The sequence below is a fragment of the Grus americana genome, chromosome 5 (assembly GCF_028858705.1).
Source record: "Grus americana isolate bGruAme1 chromosome 5, bGruAme1.mat, whole genome shotgun sequence".
Classification (NCBI taxonomy): domain Eukaryota; kingdom Metazoa; phylum Chordata; class Aves; order Gruiformes; family Gruidae; genus Grus; species Grus americana.
This window is the reverse complement of record NC_072856.1, coordinates 62,984,204-63,005,929: the sequence shown is the minus strand read 5'-3', so window position 1 is coordinate 63,005,929 and position 21,726 is coordinate 62,984,204. Positions and strand designations below refer to the sequence as shown.

The 21,726-nt window shown below is 36.5% G+C and overlaps 1 protein-coding gene across 3 annotated transcripts in view; it reads right to left on the bottom strand.

Annotated features, from left to right (window-relative positions):
- Positions 1–21,726, bottom strand: part of PPP2R5E (protein phosphatase 2 regulatory subunit B'epsilon) — a 75,252-nt gene that overhangs the window by 50,223 nt on the left and 3,303 nt on the right. For 2 of the 3 annotated variants that reach the window (XM_054828377.1, XM_054828379.1), the window contains exon 2: positions 21,420–21,583. In XM_054828377.1, the coding sequence (XP_054684352.1) occupies positions 21,420–21,576 (157 nt within the window). In that variant the 5' untranslated portion in view covers positions 21,577–21,583. The remainder of the gene's footprint in view (positions 1–21,419; positions 21,584–21,726) is intronic. The other variant, XM_054828378.1, reaches the window with a different exon arrangement.

Sequence of the window (21,726 nt, the reverse complement as noted above, 5' to 3'; positions counted from 1 at the left end):
CAAGTTACAAACAAAAAAGCATCCTACTCAAAACTTAGAACCTAAACCATAAACAACTAGAAAAAGCAAACAAATAATAAAAAATCCACCAAAAAAGCCCCAAAACTGTATCCTGTGATTATACATGAAAATTTCACAAGTAGTCACTCAAAATAGTATCTCGTGAAATCCATCTTTTAAGTATATAAGAAACTATATAAAAAATAAAAATTCTTATTTTTTTCAGACCTCTTCAACTTGAGGAACCTTACCTTCATTACATCCACAAGATGAGTATAGCTTCTTTCCATCAACGTAGCACTCTAAAGAACATCCCTCCTTTTAACCCGAGAGCTTACTGAAGGCATGCTTAAAAGTCGAACACTAGCCTATAGTCTAATTCACTTGTCTAACGAGTGAATTATATTCATAACTGGATGGTGATTAACACTAAACAACCCAACGCTCACACAAACAGCACAGCAAATCATTCTTTTCAGCCTGCCAATCGCTGAGGTCAAAACATTCATGCTTTTAAGTCAAATTACAATCAACTTCCTCCCCACCCATTCTATTATTTGTTATTCATGCATTGACAAGAGCATGGAAACCACTTCACAAAAAATCATGGGTATCTTGGAAGAACCTACACTACTTAAAGATGAAACACCATTTAAAAACCAAGAGAGGGAAAAGGCTTCTTGAATTTTAAAAGACAAACACAAACAAAAAAAAAAAAACCCCAATCAAACAAAACCCAACCAAACTTATTTTCCCCCTTCATTTGTTTTAGATACTTGCTTTTATCATCTCATAATTTTATCCGTTACAGTGCCCCCCAACTACAACCACCTTCAAAAGTTATCCAGACAAAGATAGCAACACTTTGAATTAGCGATTCACAAGGTTCAGTGATAGTCTCTGAGAAAATGTTAGGTTTAGATTTTAAAATTGTAGTTGTTAACAAAAAAAAAAAAAAAAGGCAAAACAAAGAAAAGTACTATTTTATTTCCATTCAAATTCATGCTATAGCCTCTCTTTATCTTTCTAATCTATGTTAATGTCCAGGAAACTGTTTGCTTATAAATGAAGTATTTTCTAATAAAATGTTAGCAACCTCCTTGAAATACTACTTTTGACAGCAGCAACAGCATACAAAAGACAACATTCCTAAAGACTCGTAAGAGCTTAAGTTTTTCATGGCGGAAACTCCAAGTAATACTGCTGACACACATTTCTGAACCCAGGAGCGCCCTCGGTTTCTGCTTACCCACCCTGGATCTTTAAAGCAGCCGTGACGTAGGTGCGACGGCCATCGTCCGGTGCGGAAAGCAGCTCCCAGGCTGTTTACTGTCTCTAACTTCACTCCAGTTTTCGTGGATAAACACACGCTGGCCAGTCCTTTCATTATCTGCATAATGCCAGCCTCTTTGATTACTGGACTGTAATACCAGTGCCCGAGTGAGCTTTCATTCCTGAATTATGGCCACACAGAACAGGACCGGGGGAGTGCCAAACAAGATGATTAAGCAGCAAAATATGGCAAGGCATGAATTATACTATTAATATTCCTATCTATCATTAGCCACAGAAACGAGGGGTTTGTGCAGCCAATAGCAACTACGTGTAAAGAAAGTTCTTCCACTTTGACACGCTTTCAAAATAAAAGCAACTATTTATTTTGAGTAATTTTATTCTTCGATTGCTTTGACACTGAACTGTATTTCAGTATTTTACAAATTACTTCCTTTTTCAAACTCTACCTTGAAACAACGTTGGGGGAGCTCTTTTAAAAAGGCAGGCTCAAATTACAATCCTTTATTTGCTGAGAATGAAAGCATAATCATTTTTCAACAAGATATGCTGAAGAGCTTTCATTTCAGCAATTCACTGCCTGTACTGAAATACGTATCAAATCTCCACAAATTTTGGATTCATCAGCATATTGTTTTTCACTTCCCCAAATTCATTTAAAAAAAAATCAAAAAAGTGAGTTTTAAGGAGTTTGTATAAAATAGCCATGAAACCGCCTTTTTTTTTTTTTTGTTAAATCACATCATCAGCATCTCTGAGGTTTCACTCCTTTTTGTACAGGCAGCCGTTCCCTTCTACCTTCAATGATCTGCCTGACTATTTTGAAGACATTTGTTTGGAAACGGGAAGGGAAACTACTAAGAAAAGTTAGTGTAAGGACATGTAACACATCACAGTAAATTACTGTATGTTGCACTACAAAATTAGTGGAAAAAAGGTAACAGAAGTCCACACAGATTAACTTTTTGGCTCTGTAAAATACCACTTCACAGTATTGGGAGAAGTTGTTCAATATTCCCTAACATTTTGACCCAAGGAAGGGAATACCAAGCAAACATACAAAGCACTTGCCACTGAACTGTTTTCAGTTGACAATGATGATCACAAATGTGCGTAGTACCAGCACTCTTCCCAGCAGTAAAGAAAGAGAGGAGAAAGGCCATGTAGCGATAGTTGCGCTATGGGCAGGCAGAAGCAAGTGAGAAAATAGAAGAGCTTAAGGAGGATCGCAGTTTAAAATTGTTTTAAATCTACAGCCCTACTTGAAGCTGGTGAGGCTTGCTAAAAAGTGCTAATGAGAAGAAACAGATGTGGTGAAGCAAAAAAATGAACTTTGGATTTCAGTTAAAAAAAAAACCTAAAAACACAGCACACTACTCTTAGGAAGAAAAAATAATTGTGCATAATGAAATTATAAATTATTATAATGAATTTAAAAACAGAATAATTAATGTTAAAGTTTTATCACTTTTAAAAAAATATCTGATTGAGAAGGAAGGGACTTCATGCTCAAGATAAGCCAATGAAGTGACAGTGCTCCAGTCTGGATAATACCTGAACTTCACTAGGCTGTGTCATTACCTTTAATTGAGACTTTTAAAAATGTTTGTGACAGTCTGTGATTTTTGAAAAGAAAAACAAAAAGAATTCAATCAGATTTGTTTCTATTAAAATAAGATTAGAGAAATCTTTCAGTTACTTAGCTGTAATAAAAGCAGTGAATCTTAGAGTTTGTATAATGTTGTATTTAATTTTTATCTCTTGTTTTTCTCAAACCAAACAAGAATAACATTTTCAAAGACTGTCATTTTTATGCTGTATTACTCACAAGACATTAATTTAAAAGAACACTGAGAAATAAAAAGATTCAGATTAAAATCATCCATTAATTTTCAATGCCCAATTTAAGATATCCTGATTTTTCTGAATGTTTACATAGCGCTGTGTAGTATTCAGGACTAGTTCCCATCAAGTTCACTTGCATTTTGAATCATCATCCATTCTGTAAATCACGACCAGCGTCTCAGGCTGAGCAGCAAAAAGAGCAAGCAGTTCTGAGCAACTAGCAGAGCATCACCCAAGATACACAGAGCAGAAAACAACAAAGTCTAATTTCTCCAAGGAAATATCCAACTCATCTAACTCAAGAAAGCCTCGCTTTTCTTCCCAAATTCCTTACTGCCTTTCCTTCAAAGCTTCTGAAATGGCTGGGGTCTTACAGCTGCAGATTTAGAAAAAATACAAGCTGGAAGGGGCTACCACAGCAGATGATCTAACATAAGTGAAACAGGCCCTAAGATTTCCTAATGGAGCAACCCTCCGTGAATTAAGTCTGGTAACTTGTGTTCAACCAAAATATAACTCTTCTAACAGTCATGACTCTTCATTTGGAAGCACACAAACAGAGAATCTAACATCACTTCAAATAGTTCCTGCCAGCACATATTTTTCCTCATTATTAGAAACGCGTGCCTAACTTCTGGCTTTATAGCCAACAATGCTAATTCTTCTTGTATTTGACCAGTATTTTCTCCCCATAAAAAAACTATGGCCATATCTGCTCTCAAGCTTTTTGATAAACTATTCAAACAGATTTTTTGTTTTAAATTGTATTGCATAAGACATTTTCTCTGCATCTTCGATCATTTAATGGGTCTACATCTCTCTTTCTCCTATAGCTTCTTCAAGCTCTCTAGAACTATCTCAAAGGAGGTTGTAGTGAGGTGGGTGTTGGTCTCTTCTCCCAAGTAACTCGTGAAAGGACAAGAGGAAATGGTCTCAAGTTGCATCAGGGGAAGTTTAGATTAGATATTAGGAAAAATTTCTTCACCAAAAGAGTGGTCAGGCATTGGAATAGGCTGCCCAGAGAGGTGGTGGAGTCACCATCCCTGGAGGTGTTCAAAAAAACGTGTAGATGTGGCACTTCAGGACATGGTTTAGTAGACATGGTGGTGTGGGTCGACAGTTGGACTTGATTATCTTAGAGGTTTTTTCCAACCTTAAGATTCTATGATTCTATGATTCAAGTACGCCAAGGCCCAGACCCCGTCATGCGTCTTACCAGTGCCACCAACAGAAGTAACACGGATGCCTCCGTCACACCTAAGAGGAAACAAATCATCCTCATTTGCTCTGTGAGGATGACACATGCACATTCTGGTTAATAACAGAGGCTAAAATGCCTGATCATTCTTAATTATGATAACCTTATCTAGCTGTTATACAAAAAATAATCTTTCGCTGTCTCAGAACTCTGCCAAATTTGGGCTGGTACTCATGGCCAAAGCAAAAGGCTGATCCAGGGCACAAAAACCACTAGAGAAGTTCTAAAGCAACCATTTCACATAGGCAAAAGTGCACTCTTTCAGAAAGAGTTTTTTAGAAATTCTACAAGAAAAATTGAAAATTTATGAAACTGTGTGTACAGAAATTTTAGCCATGTTACTGTATAGTGTAGTAACAAACAAAATAGTAAGCAAACAACAAAGAACATATTTAAGAAAAGTGAAAAGCCCTTTCTATCAGAAGCAGAACTAGTAGCCGAGATAGATCAACACAGACTCTGTGAAAAAAGCCTTGCTATATTTTTGCCTCCCTTTTAAAGAGAAAAGTATTTTTTTCTTTCAAATATTTTTCAGAGATCTCTTAGGTTTTAGTTAAATTTGGCTACAATGAGATGATCATTTCTGAAATAATTACGCCATAGAAAACTGCATTTACCATTTAGATTCAATCAAGAGATTCTTGTTCATTTGAGTATTATTTTGTGGCTCTGTGTGAAGAGGTATGGGTGGGACATGCTGAAAAGGTTGGGGTTTTTCCCCCAGTTTCTACAGCACCTGCTAGAAGCTTTAGGCACACAAAATTAAAACTATTCCGAAGGTACAAAACATTAATCACCTCTTTTGACTTTTTTCCGGGTTAAGTATCGAATGTGTTCTACTGGAAACGTTTATACCCACACGTGTGCAAATCTCAGCTTCTGAAGCGTAAGTATCTCCATTGATGTTAACTATTTAATGACCCAGCACAGAGATCCTGTAATCAACTCTCCCCATGGAACAGGTCATAAAGGGAACCGCACTTAGAAATGAATTACAAGTTCATACTCCCCGCTGAAGTTAACTACCCCGGTCCTGAGCAATGGCTTCCTTAAGCCTTTTCTCTACCTTTAGGCATGCAGTGCAACAGCTTCACACAACATTTTATCGACCCTCTCCACCCGCCAAAAGAAAAGACAAACCAGAAATGCTGGGGTAGCTCATTTCGTGCGTCCCACACAACATCTCAGGTCAGATATGATACGGCTAAAGAGGGTTTAAACTCTGGCTCGGCAACAAGGCAAGAAACCAGGCAGGGCAGGTCCCAGGACTACCCAAGCTGCAGAGGAGGCCAGCGCAGGGATGAGGAAGGTGGAGATGAAGGAAGCTTCTTCTCTCGAGCCATACACGGAGCTCTGCATGCACCCAGTAGAAATTCAGGCCCAGTCCCACCACCTCGCTTCTGGCCTCCTTATGGTGCTCTCAATGGTTTGTAGCGCAAAACAAATCCTTTAGGTAATTTTTCACAGCATTACAGCTTAGAAAAACATTAATAGCAGCAGATACACTGAGCTTTCCGAAAACTTCAGAAGACAACACTCCACAGCTTTCAGCTTAACTTACATAATCAGAAACAGTATTACTCCCTTTAAAAAGGAAAGCCAAAATGTTGCATAAACTGACATAATTAACCAAAAAATTGTAAGACAGGTGGGAAGAGAAAGAAGGGCTTGGGTTGGATTTTTTTCCCCTCACATCAACACTAGCAAAATATTTGTGGCTGAATTCAATTTTTTTAATTTTTTTTTTTACATTCAACACAAACAGCAAATTACATCCAGACAATAAGTACATTTTTAAACTAAAACTCCTCTGTCATATTTTTCCCAGCAATTCTTCCAGTCATTAAATGTTTTTTAGGCAAACGTACTAAACAGCTGCTTAATATTTTCAAGTAGTTTTGGTCCAGGTAGCATCTGCCAACCTCTTAGCTACATTTAGTATCCTCCCACAGTTGAAGCCTAACAGACTCCTCTATTGAGACTTAAATCAGCAGCCTCTTTGTCTCCATGCAACTGCTCTTTTACTGAAAATGGTGTGGCAGCACAGAAAGCACAATATGAATTTAAGCACTGAAGCTGGTAGAAAACTTCTTGTCTAAAAGGAAAAAAAATGCAAATTCCCACTTATTTCCTCACTGGAAAAAATAAAATGCAGGCCCTCCCTCCCTCCAGCCACGTAGATGCTATCACCATGGCATGTGCAGGTGTAAAACTGATATTTCAGTGTTCAGATTCACTTGCTGCCCTGATAGCCAGTTCCCATCCCTTCCAAGGAATGGATTAGATTCAATCATTTTTAAGGGTAAGTAGCAAACAAGCACCATGCTGCTTTACACTCTATCTTTTTTTCTATAAAGGAAATCCCTATTCATATAAACAAGCTTCCCTGCAATTTACATCTCCTTGCAGGATTCACAGAAGTTATACAAATGTAGAATGCTGAAATTCCACATTAATTCTGTTTAGCATTATAAGAATGTGGGTTTTTCAGTGTTATGCACATTCCTAATCATTTGTAAGAACAACAAACATTAGGACTGATGCACCAGGTTTACTTAACATTGCTGATCTTCTTCTTCTTCTAAAATATGAAAACAGGAATGTTTATATTTAACACCAACTACTTAAAAAAAAATTATATATTAGTATTGGTGGTGTTTGAACCCAAGCTTGCTATGTAGCGTGGCTTCATTAACAAAAATTCAGGCTGTGCAAGACTGCCATTTAACATGTTCACTATCCCCACCCCCCAAACCCAAAGACCTTGTAAGATCAGATTATTTGTCACTAAGTGAAATAAGAAATCCATCGTCCCCTGACAAATGGTACCTAATACCTTAGTAATAGACAAACACAGAAATCTGACCTTTGACAACTTGTTTTATTTACCTATCTTCAATTGCTATCAGTTACCAAAACATATAAAAGCAACAGTAACTCTTGGGGGCAAAAAATTCAACTCTATTTGCATCTAACATTTCAATACTCACCTAATAAAATACTCTACCTGAAATGTACACACAAAAATAGTAGTTTTAAATAAAGTTTGTTTGGGGTTAATAAAAAAAAAAAAATCTTTGAAATTTTGATAGCTGATTGTTGATGACTGGTCTTCCCTTATTCTCCTACTTGAAAATGTATCGTTTATCAAATCCATCAAAATAGACACCCCCAACAGAACCAATAATTTTGTTGAAAGGTCACATTTTGCCTATTAATAATACACGTAGGCTACAGGCAATTTTTTCTAAAGTTTTTCTCCTCCATTATTCTAACGAAGCAATCACAACAGAAGCTCTCTGTGCAACCCTTAACAAAACCAGCACAGTACACTGTCAAAGGCACTACTAACCAATACCAGGACACACTCATTCTTCCAAGAACAGCCTTACAAACACAAGTGTGCATGCACACACATCCCCCTCCTTGAACCCACGGCTAAATTTGTTCCAGGTTAATGCAGCCATTCAATCTCAAGCGGTTAATACTAAGAAATGTGCACTCTGGCTTCTACCTTAGTCACGCATAGAAAGGTATGCATTTTTAAGTTCAGTTTGACTTCACACAATAACCATAAACAATCAAAAGAAATTAAATCTATTCCTTTCCCTTAACATCATAGGAGACGTTTAAGATTAACCAGGTGGCAAATTCCTTCGTAATTTTATCATGCTTACAGATATGAAATACTGTAAAACTTCTTTGTTACTTATTATTTGTTCATTCTGCAGGAATGAAAATATGAGTAAGTACTATTTAATTTTCTTAATGAGTTATTTCTTCTATGTGGTATTTGTCACAATCTATCAATACTGACCTCAGAAATGGATTTAATCTTCCCAAACTTTATACCCTTAAATTCTATCTATCACCCTATATTCTGCCCTATTCCAAAGATGTAGTTCTGTAAGAGATAAAGTGGATTAAAGACATATTGAGGATTATAGATTATGCAGTTAGAACAAACACAGGCAAGTATTTCAAATAGCTGACCCTACAGAAAGGAATCACATTCTGTTCTCAAGATGATATACAAAAATAGAAAGCACATTCCACTAGGAAAATATTTACTTAATAATTTATCATTTAAGAACTACTACTGTAGAAAGTATGAAGACAGCATATTGAAATCAATGTGAAGATATATAAGCAATTATTATAATACAGCTTCAATTTCGATTGTGATTGGATTTACCAAGTTTACTCTATGCCAGCATGAATCACACTTTGTTTTCCCCGAAAGTCCTATGTTTAAAACTGATTCCAATTTTTTTTTGATAGGAGAGGCTGAGACACACAGTATTGCCGAAAAGTCTAGAAATAAAAGGATAAAAATCTCAAAGTATCCAACTGGAAAGAAATGCCGGTGAGATACAAGAATCAATTTAGTCCAGACATTAATAACTTCCTTAATGATCTATATGATTAAAATAGCATACAGATAACATCTTCTGAGGATATTAAATAGGGAACTTTGAGTAGCAGTAAAGTCAGAAATAATACAAAGGAACCTAAGCAAATTCCTTACATGGCCAGAAAATAAAGTGAAATTCATTTTGGAAAAAACACCAACTAATACATCTGGGAAAAACAATCCCAAACATAGATATTCAATATGGACAAGAAACCTGGGAAACAACAATGCAGAAAAACTGCATTAACCACAAATGCAGCATGAGCTCAAAAGAGGGGGAGGCACTGTCTACCTAGCCACTGAGTCTAGGAATGGGGGGAAAGGCTGAATTACTTCCCTTTCACCCATTTGACTCCTCTCCCAAATTGAAGCACATGCAGATGGGCACTCTATTCAACTATCTTTGCTGCAGCTCTGCACACAAGATAGGTCCTGTTGCTCAAGACATTTAAAAGTACATGGACAAAAATATTACCAAGTACTGAATGCTTTATCTAAAAAGACCAACTGTAATGAAAAATGTCTGCTTTATTACTGTAGAGTATATATTGTTGTAGAGCTTTCCCTTATATTTGAAATATCAGGAGTTTTTAATCCAGAAGTATAATACAAAACCAAATAAACATGAAAATATGTTCATTTGCAAACCATTTGCTTTTTGTTGACCATGAAGTTTTGGCACATTTCACCACAACTGAAATAACTTTGAAGATGTTGGCTCTCAAATGAATTTTTGCTGTGATGCTACGCCTGTTCATGCTAGGATCAACTCTGCAAAACAAGGGGAGACCAACGATGCACTCATGTCAAATGAGGTCACCTCAGAATCTATTCTGAAGGTCAATCCTCCTCTCTGCAAAATCCTTGATTAAGAAAGTTTCTGCAACAGGAATGACTGTTCCTTGCCAAGCAGGAAATAAAAGAAACTTGCTTAGAGATACTTCAAAACTTGCTTCTAGCCACCTCTGTTTCTAGATATTATGGCACTCTTTCATTAGGAGAATATCCTGAAAAATTCAAGAAAAATACTTTTACATTGCTAATATCAATTAGAATCTCTCCAATTCCCTTACACTCTCTCAGAACCAGCTCAGAAGCATATACAGAAATTCTAAGAATGACTTGTGTTTTGTGGGGGTTATTTTTGCTTTTGTGGAAGGGCTGCTTTGGGATGGGGATGTCCCCCTCAAGTGTGTTAGCTGGAAGAATCTGTCCCACTTGAGATCTAGAGATACCTGAAAAAAACCTTAAACTTGGCCCTTCTTGCCCAAGCAGCAAGGTGCTCCAAATGCTGTTTGTTGAACTTGATCGTGCGCATTAGTTTAGGGAGAACAGGACACTGAAAGAACAGGAAGAGGAACAGACTTATCCTGGGAAATTCAACACATTTCTGCTGCCTTTGGAATTTCCTACTATTAGGAGGAGACAAAATATTGAGATCACTGACTCTGTAGTTGTCTTTTTCTTAAAAGACTGCATCTTTTTTATTTATTATTTGGGGCATTTATTTGTTTTTGCTGAAATTAAGGAAGAGTGAGAAATTTCACTCCGTGACCTGAAATTTCACAGTTAATGGAAGGATGGGGTAAACATAACCTCAAGAATTTTGTTCCTTTCTCCTCCCTTGCCAGTACTCCTTTTGACTCATCACAATGAAGTGTCTAGAATTTTACCAGGAGCCTTTTCACTGCTTAGCTTATGCCTAACCCACAGGATAGATCCCATTTGCTCCTTTCTTAATACTAAGGGATTCACTGCAGTTCTTTTTATTTGTGGCTAGCGACATTTAATCTGGCAGCTCAGGTGATATTCTGAAGTAGTTTACAGCAACGAACGCTTTTTTTTTTTGGGGGGGGGGGTGTTGAGTTTATGGCATCCAAAATATAGGCTAACAACCGCCTTGATACTCTGTCTCTTCCTCAAACTGCATCTACAGTTCTGCTCCCCCACCTTTACCACCCAACATACCCCAAGACAATTGCACTGCTTTTCCAAGAGCCAAACCCAGGTGCCAGAACTTTAGCCACAATCTCAATCACTTAAAACAGACAAGTCTGGAGCTACCTACTCTTCTCAGAAGGATTAATAACCACTTCTCTCCATCATCCTTTCTAGTCCTAAAAAGAGAAACTAGAGTGGCTTTTAATCTTGAAAAAAATACCTGTTAAGTCTAGGTTTTGCCAAAAGCAGATACAGATTTCTACTAAAATCCTCTATTAGAGGCAAATCACAGCCGTGGCTGTTTTTTCTCTCTCTTTGCCTTGCCTTTTCACCCTTTTTTGCACTTTTTAAAGATGAGTAGAAATTTCAACCACTGCACTTTCTTAGCATTGGTGGGGAAGGAGGTTTCATTTCTTCTAATAATAAGCAAGAGGAGGAAAAAAGAAAATAAAAATAAAAATCAAGAGAGTGCATAGAGAAAGGACAAGGAAAATTATTGCGTGAATAACAGAAAGGGAAGACTGCCTTGCAGTGAGGTCTGATTACTGCAACAGAGGCAGGATGAGGCTGGCATGCTCTTCACAGGGTGGATCTCCATCCTGACAGGTCTAGTCTTGTCTCCAGAAGTGCAGACAAACCACCGCTGTAACACACTGATGGAGCTTAAGAAGATGAACAATTTTTTTTCTTTATAAATATAACTAATTTTATTATATTGAGATTTTCAATAACCTCTGCAACCCACTGCACCTGGAGTGCTTGTTTTTACATGTACGAGTGAGTTTTATCACCCTCTTGTGGAAAAGTAAGTGAATTGTATCCATCAGAGGCTATAGGAAGTAGAAAGTAGGAGTAAGAAAGGCAGTGATAAAGAACAAGCAAAGAAGAAGAAAGGAGAAGTATAGGCTAGGTGGAATAAAGGGACAGTGAAGGAGAACCAAGATGACTAGTAACACAGTACCACATCAACTTCTTCAAAAAGCTATCCCAAAAATGTTATTTGAGAACACCAAAGACAACAAGCTGCCAAATTTATTCTCCCTTAGTAACACTGGTGATATGCAACAAATAACTTCTGTTCTCTACAGTGATTCAAGTACTGTCTCAGCTGTAATCACCATCTTTTGCACCTTTGTTTCCACATACAGGGGAAAATACATTCTCTATAAAGACACAAGGTTAACTGTTCAAAACTTGTCAGAAAACACTTACACATAAATTTTCTTATTTAAAACCATCTGTATATAACATCTGTGCCCTGCTGTTGGAATGTGAAAACGGAGAGCACATGCGCTGAACTTGCAAAGAAAACTAATGGAAGTTTATCATTCACATTACATCCTACTGGGTAACATAAAAGAAAAACCAGAATATTTAAGTCCTCTCAAATCTGGAATCATCCTTTCCTCAGTTTCTGACTTGCAATAGTCTTCCTTTACAACATAATCCATATGTTGACAATGACAATCTATTCAAAACCTTGAAAGCAACAAATTCACTGCCACCTGTGTTTTAAAATTAGACAATCCAAATTTGGTACAAGCATACACAAAAAAGCCAAGAAGTCACGATAATACTTAATTAAACTCATGACACTGCAAAGAGGCACAGAAATCCCAAACAACAAAAGGCCAGCTCAGATCAGGTAGGTATCACAAGCATGGTGAAAAAATAAGAGATCTCACACAATGTACCCCTAAAACTTCCTGAAAATCTTCCAGGAATCCCATAGAAAGCTACAGACCATATCCAACACAAACCACAGTTATTTCTTATTAATGACACTTTTTTCTGATGCTCCTCAAAAAGAGTCAGAAACCCATTAAAAATAACAATTCTAATGACAGCTCTTCTTAACCTTATGACAAAAGAATACCTAAAGAAACGCTTCCCTCCTGTTACACAAACTGCATTTATACCTAGCCACTATTCACTATGAAAAGCACAAAATGGATAACTATGCAAGTTACATTTATTTCATTGTTTTAATCAAAATCTGACAGTAAAGTACTTCTCCAGAAAACATACAATTTCAGTTTAACCTTATTCTTCATGAAGGTATCTGATTTTTCTGAATAAAAATTACTGTATCTCAGTACTTAACCATTATCTCCAACTGAGGGGTCAAGTCCTAAAATTAATACTTTTACCAGTAGTTACACACAGTTATCTGCATTTATTCATCATCCCTGAGATACCACTGATGATTTACTTTAGCTTCTACAAAATACCCATCAAGTAAGGAAGACTAAGTCTGGAACTGATGTTTTGCAGCAGATACATCTTTTTAAATTCATAAAAATCTTCGAAAAAGAAAGTCATTATGCACAAACTTTTATAATCAAAATAATAAACTGCTTGCCTCCACCTCTCTTATAACTTGGTCAGTTCTGAAGTCCAACATTAAGTTACTGCTACAAGCTCTTCAGATCAGGGACCACAAGAAGCTACTGTTACACAAGAGCTAGCAATGATGTTCAACAGACTTTAAAGCTATCTCCTATTCTATTTTTTCTTTTAGGAAGCTACCCAGAAAGGGTCCCTTTCACCTTCTCGCCTTCTGCCCATTTAACCAGGTACATCGACTCTGTTATATTTTGTTCCTTCTCTGCCCCAGACTCTTGCAGGTGCTAGGGGAAGGACTGTGCACTTTACATGCAAGGAAAATACCACAGTTAAGAACCTGTCATACAGATTGGAAGGGAAAAAATAGTGGTAAAAATTAATAAAGGGCATAAATGCAAAATAATTATCTTTTTAGTAAAAATGTATTAATAAAAACATCATAAAATGTTAAAAGTGTTTTAAAATAAAATTATTCTATTACATACTTTGTTTTCAAGCAATTCAGTTTAATATAAGAGAGTTAATATCAGACATACTGTGACTTGAAAAAGCAACAATCTACAGGAGACTGAAAAAATACATTGTTATATTAAACAAATCTAAGTATACATACATTTTTAAAATTATATACATGTCACTATCGATTAGAAAAACCTACTCGTGAAAAACCTTCCATTACTATAAATCATTATTACTCCTGATCAAAACTGATTCCCCTATAGCTTGAGTTCAAGACTTTGTTCAAAAGAGACAATTTTTTCAATCAAGTGCAACAACTAAGGGCACAAAAGTATTTTGCACTGGTTCTTTGGACAGCTCCCTTATCTTTTGAAAATGCTTGAGGAAGAACCTCAGACTGTAACTGCAATTTTTCTGACCCTTTTTTTTTTTTAAGCAGAAAACCACACGTACAGAAGCTACCAACACTATGTAAAAGTTCACCACAATTTCACTTCTGCTGAATTAGCTGTTTGAGAGGACACAGGATCAAGCACATCACTAAAAATATGAAGGTTTAAAAAAAAAAAAATCAAAAGGGGAAGGTGAAATCTGGTTTACACTGTGGCCCTACAGACACCTGCCTCAGCACAGATGAGAGGCAGTACACTGTGGTGTATGCTTGGGAATTTCTTGAAGAAGCTTGGCCACCAGAAAAAAACCTCATGTAACTGCACCTGCCACAAAGACTGACACTTAGAACCAGCTAGGTTTCAAACTAAGATAAAGGCCTGCAATATCCTTCTGAAAGATGACTCTGGTATTTTTTCTAACATTTTCCTTAACCTTTTAGGAAGTAACACGTGCTCACTTGGTGGTATTTCTGAATTAGACAGTTACCAAGATTACACGGCCCTACCACTAATCCATAAGTGCCCAACCCTACCAAAACTCACTGAACTCAGCGAGTCCTCTCGCCTGTTACTTCTAAAGATTTTTCCCTGATTGAGCCAAAGAAACAGTAATAACTTGAATGAAAAAAATGTAGGTGAAAGGAAGTTACCCTGAATCTAAAAATAGTTTTCTGTCCTCCTCCCACTCCCCAGAAAGGATAAATGAAAGTGTTCTTTTCTCAGGGAGGCAGTAGCTTACAACAGCTGAACGTGGAGGGACTGCTGCCTTACTGTAAAGCTTTACCAATGAACAGAAGTAGTATCCCATTCTAAGTACTGAATTTTAAAAACAGAACAGAAAATTAAATAAGCTCAAAACCTAAACTTTATATATGACATTAAATACATATATATCTTTTATACACAGATGTATATTATACGCATTTAACATATGCAAACACAGATTTTATAAATACACACATAATTCCAGAGATATGGAAAATGTACCTTTCACAACAATAAAGCTCCATATCATAACCAATTATAAAGGCAGCACTATATTTCAACAATCACATATACTATATAGAAATAATTGCATGGCTAAACCAGAACTTGTATTTGTCAAAGGTACTTTGGGAAAGGAATATAAAGGAGGTACTTATTACAGAAACAGGAGTTTCTATTACAGAGCCATAGGGTCACACTTGGACACAGAAAATTGTAATATTATTACAGAAATAAATAATACTGGGAAACATAGAGACATACTGTACAAATACAGGCTGAAACCAGAAGTTTCTGATGATGGTAAAATCTAAATGTTCCTGCAGAAAATTATCAAGATTTTGTATTTCTGTACTCTTCACAAGATTGAATCTATTTTACACAGTGATCGCAAGTTACTTCGCTTTAAAAATAAATAAAATAAAAATAATTTTAAAAAATTTAAAAGGAACAGAAAAGGTGGAAATGATCAGCACTTGACATTTCCAGAAGGTAGACTGAGAAATTGCAGAAGTAAAACTGAAGGCTTCAGGTTAAAAAGCAAAACAAAACAAACCACCCCCAACAAACAAAAACCACCAGCACAGCTACAGGAAAATTGACAGTCCTAAAGACTTAGAAATAAACAGAGAGAACTGAATGGAAACATTAGAAGATCAGGGCTAAGCTGACAGAACTTCTCACCAACTGCATTTCACTAATACACCATTAAGATAAGGAGATATTCTTTTACTTCAAGTTAGCATTTCTACACATGCCCATTTCCTACAAATGTACCTCTACAAAACTACATCCCAAATGTGGGAGACAGTAACAAGCAGAGAAAAATTCAAAAAGACAATGTAATTAATATATGGCCCTTTCTAAACACCATCAAACAAATATTTTTTAGAAACATCCAGAAACCTTTAAGATTATTGGAAAAAATTATTCTATGACCACCAGATGTTGGAAAAATTAAAAAGAAAGTGTATATTCAAAAACAATTGCCAAGAGCACAACAGAAAGTGAAGACATTAATTACGTATGACAAGAACCCCATACATCTTAAGAAAAAATAAAAAATAGGCTAAGTCCTTCTCCCTTTTGGGATTGTAGTCCTATTCCCAAATCTTACACAGAGATCGCCCTTTATGTTCAGATTTATTTCAACCAGAATGGGCACAAAATTCCTAGAAGTAGTTCCAGGATTGATGCTTGATTCACCATTGATCATGCACAGCACAAACCAAGTTCCAGGGTTTCTTCCACACAATGAATTAGGAGTCCTGGGATCTATTTCCAATTAAGGAAACAAAGCAAATTTGTATTTTGAAAAGTCATAATCACCATAGCCCTAAATTCCTGTTTACAAATTAGAAGAAAGTATTTAGCTTAGGTATATTATTAACAGTCTATCAATAACTGTAAAGCATTCCAAATTTCACAAATGGACAATAGCGCAGAAAAGACAAGCGGTGAACTCCCAATGACGTCAAAAGAAAATGGGTCTTTCTTCTTCTACAACTCAAATCATAACTATTTCTCATATGTACAATTCTGAAGGTGGTATCTGCAAGTCTGAAAAAAACAGACTTTTTTAAGATGATCTTAAAAAAATCCAAAAGTAACTGTATTTGAAAAAGAAGGTGCACATACATCTTGTATTCTCAGTCAAAAGTCTGTTAGAGTTGGTAGGATTTTTTACTATTTAGGAACTTCAGCATTTGACCTATAGGTACGATTCATAAGAAAAGCTTATAATAAAATCTCAACTATAGGGAAATAATATAATGATCAAAAGCAAACAGCAGGTAAAAAGATTTTCCCTTTCCAACCATGCAATGCTCTTTTGTTGCCACTACAGCAATTCTTTAATGCCATGGAAACTATCTGATAAATGTATTAGAAGCTCAATAAATTTCATAATATTGAGGTAGCAAAGCAATTGGTATTGTTGACAGAGAACTTCTGTTCTGACTGCCTATTTTAAGAAAGAAAAGTTATCTAAAAATAAGAATCATACTTTGAGCTGTTTTCAATAAAAATATACAACAGCTTCGGAAAACCTGAAAGCAAACTACACTATATTATATCATTGAAAAATATGGACAAATGATAGGAAAAAAACAGTCACACCTTGAAATTACAAAAATGGGATACACGGATTTAAAATTTAACAGTCTTACTTTTGGATGGTTTGCTTTACCTAACTTATGTATTTTTAATGTGGGCGAGGGGGATGGGAAGAATACTGTGATTTACATGGAAGTTCTCTTCCTATTTCTCAAGATGTTAAACACATATTCATAAAGCATATGATCTTTTAAGTCATTTATATGTATGTCTTCATCTTCTGGACACTCACCTATGATTACAGATACTGACAGAAAGACAAATGAACTCCTCCTTCCCCTTTTACAGGTCATATCGAAATTGATGTGTTTTCACGTGTCCAGTACTACCATTTACTTTTTTCCAACCAATTGCTTTCTAACATCGCACTCCTATCAATCGACCTCTAGAGACCTCTAAGTAAAAAGAGCCTCTATACAAAATGGAAGTAAAATAACCCTGCGATAAATAACATGCCTACCCAGTGTGCACACAATACTATCTTCCTGTACAGAACAAGCATGATTTGAGGCATGCCACAAACTTGGATAACAAACTTGGGCTGGATTTGACTTTGAGTGGAAGTACTCATTCCCAGAAAAGGGCCCTTCACCAAGACTGCTCCCCCACAAACCAGTTATACAGGGGACCTGCCAGCCTTGCTGATACCAATAGCCTCTTGAAAAGTAAAGCCAAAATCGAAAGCCATAATGCATTGCAAGATACACCAGGCGAGAGCATGTCAACATTTAAAAATGCATGTGAGACTGAAAGAGTACACATATTGAAAATGCAGGACAATTGTATCACAACTCCCACATGCAAGTCTTGTCCCATTCCTCTACACTTGAAACAAAGGAGAAAAGGCTGGTTTAAAAGTGTTATATTACACATTAGTCATATTTAAAAAGATAACTCCAAATTAGATTTAGCCACAATGTAAGAAATAAAAATATAATTAAATTATCAGAAAAGTTAAGTCTTTACTGTAAGTAAACAGCAGCTTTTTGGCTCGTGGCTTTTGAAAGCCTAAATTCAGCCCAACAGAGCCTCAGAAGGCACATCTTTTTTTCTAAATACATTAAATATTTGTTTACAAAAAGATACAATACACACACTTCTGTTAATTAAAAAAAAAACAAAAACAACAAAAAAACCCAAACCCTAACAGTAACAACTTCATTTGCCTATACTTTTTTCCCCTAGAATAAGCAATACTGAAAATTCCAGTTCTTACTACACTTCCTAAATAGTAGGTTATCTTTCAGACTTGTACATTGCATCAAAACATACTGTCTCTCTTATTTTTCTTTCCTGAAACATTTTTATTACCAAATGAACAACAACAACGCTGACTTATCTATCTGTTTTTGCAATACAGGCATGTATGTTCACAGAAAGCAACAGACTGCATTAAAACACTACCAAAACAAGCCATTTCACTATATATGACTCTGCCCCTAGGGAAAGGAATGAGAGAAGATAAGATGTGACAGATGTGTAGTCACGTCACTTAATACACTACTGGAAGGTGCTCAAATCATTATGGTGACAGGCATAATACAAAAACTTGCAAAGAATGGACTAAGCATTTATCTAGTTTTCTGCATACATGATTCTTGTAATCAAAGAAGATACTGAAGTCCATAAAAGTGCTGTTTGAGAGCAGGCAGCCTGCAAATGTCAAGATGCAATATAGGTATAACAACAACAACAACAACGAGCATAGCACATATGTTTTTGTCAGCAAAGCCCCTCCATCACGAATATGAAATATGTCTAGGGTTGAATTCAAGGTCTGTCCTCTAAAAATTTAGTGTACGGAAATATTTCTGAAGAGGTTTAATTAAACTTGAAATTTACCCAAAACAAGAATTTTATTTAAACTTAGCAACTATAGATCTCCAAACTGATTTCATTATTCTGAGACTTAAAAAGCTATTTTGCTGAAATCTCTTCTCTGTTTTGGTTTGAAAGACCCAAACAATAAGGATAAAATTAGAAATCATGGTTACAGAACTGCAGTAATAGGACTAGTCACTTGTTTGAAGATAAGTGTAAACCTAAGAGTTTAAAAAATCAGGACTTTCAAGCAATTGGCCAAGAAAAGCATGGAAAAAACCAAGAGAAAATTGTTTCCTCACATCTTTCAGCTTTAATAATCCGTAATGTTACAAATATTAACATAGGTCAAGAACATTTCTGAACAGTGGCATGATTTTTAACTGCTAGTGTCCCTTCAGCAGGGACCAATACCACTGCTGTTTCAGGTAGATAGTTGGGCCCAAATCCTGCCAATTAATTTGCACAGGTAGATCCCTGTGCCTCTGGGAATCCACATTAAGTCAAAGAGGGAAAACTAACGCACAGGATCAGATTCTTAATTTGAAGCTGGACCACTGTAACTCATTATGACACTAATCATAAATGTCTCACCAACACTCTCTGCTCCCCATCTGTTTGTTTTATCTTATTATAGTTTTATATCTCAATCCACGGGACTAGCTGCAGCAGTCAAATTAAGCACCTGCATATGCCTATGTCTCCGCAAGGCCAGGTCCTCAGACAAAGGCAACGTTTTTCTTATGCTTGTGCACATGCCTAGTTTATTCCCTGAATAGGACTACACAACAGAATGAAGTAATTGTAACATCAAATTTCTTCATTTATACAAATGCAAATCTCAATGTTTTGCAGTAATCTAGCCATTTAAGACGAAGGATAAACTCCATTCACCTTCTGAAGTGTAGCAACTAGTATTTTCAAAGGAAATGCACTGCGTATCAAAAATGACCTGCAGAAGTATAAAACTGAGCTTTAACATTACTTTAAAGGAGCATTTGGCTCTTTATCATACTGTCACAAAACCAGGAAAAATTAATAAAATACTCATTGCAGACTACAAAGTCAAATCCACTGGCACCAAGAGACCCTAAATTGAGAAATGCTGAAGGGGTGGAGCATTCTGGTACAGCATCGCTCCAGGCCTCCCGCTCTTCTACTCTCCTCGATGCTTCCAAGCCAGTCACTGTCAGGCACAATTCAGTGGGGCGAGATGGACCTCTCTTTTGACCCACTATGGCCATTGGTATCCCACAGAAAGAAGCCCCAAGTATTTTAACGACAACTAGAACTAATCCCAGAATCCTAATTTTAATTCAACTCGAAGACACACATTAAGGCATGAGCTTTTTCTGGGGGGTTAGTTTGGAGGGTTTTTTGCAAGTTCTCTCTTCTTATGAAGAGGTGGGGTTAAGAACTAAGCCAAAGTGCAATTACACATTTATTACATATTTCAGTACTCTGATTAACAACTTTGTCAAACAGGTAGAGGAGGGAATGTGAGAAATATACTTGCCCACAAAGCAAAAATGGGACAGATATAATATGAACCCTATTAATCCTGCTATTTTCCAGAATTATCAGCACCAACCATGCTTATTTTCACTACTTATAACAGAAAAAAAAAATGGCAATAAAAAAAAAAATCACAGAACTAAATAAACCATTTGAGAATTCAGTGTAAAAGAAACACTTCTGGAAGGCGATTCCATCTTCCTCACCAGACGGACATAATTCTGAGAGGTGCTGCTGGCCCATGGATTTGTACTGAAATTCACTGACAATTGGGATTTAGGGGAAGCATTCAAGATATTACAGAAATATTGGCATCCTTTCAAAAGTAGTATGCTGGATCACAATTTATTTTTTTTTTCCCCAAATTAGGGGTTAAATCTGCCAGCAGAAACTCAACCGGAGCTGGGATATGCAGGCTCTCAGAACGGTAGTGTCTTGCCTAAGACCTGATTGGCAGCATCTTTCCACTTGAGAGGCTGCAGCTCATGGGACCTTTCAATTTCAAAACCCAGCAGAAGCCAAGGGCTGGGAGCTACCCATTCACAAGTGCTATGAGAAGGGGTCCCATCTCCCCACTAATGCCTTGCTGTAGAGCATTCAAAATATGCCTGTGGGCTGCATTTGGCACCAGTGTCACAGGTTGCATACTCGTGCACAACAAGGAAAGATCCTAAAAACCAGTTTCCCTCTGCTCACAAGTCAATTTACCCTTACGAAAATTATTGTTCATTTAGGTCAACTGTTGAGGATTCACAAACTAAAATACTCACACATAGCCTGAGTGCCTTGAAAATTCAAGTCATGGTACGGGTTAACATTAGCATTTAAAACTTTCAAAAGTATTGCAAACAATTACCACACCCTCAAGTCACAGATAAAATATTTTGTAGAGTTTAAATACATACATTTCTGGCATGAAACATTTCTCATTGCTGGCAAAATTTCCCTGCAATTTCTGGCAATAGAATACTTTGAGTTTAGAAGTTGGCTGTAGAGTAAAACTGTTTTATTTATTAAAAATCATTCTTGATCTTACCTTTTAGCAGAGGCAGGGGTGTTAACTCGATAGGCTTGCCCTGAGACCTAAACTGGGAGGAGCTTTGTGACCTCTTCTGTCTGGCTTTTCTGACGGACTTCCGAGAAAATCCGTCTACTTTATCCACTGATGGAGGAGTAGTTGGTGCTGAGGACATATCCCTACTGAAGGAAAACAAACGTTACAAACATATTCCAAATGGATGAAATGGGTAAAGATTAACCTAAATTTTCCAAAAATCTTCCTCTTTCTGCATCACTTTCTTGCTGACAACTCACCCAGATAGACTGTTAAGAGAACTAACCCA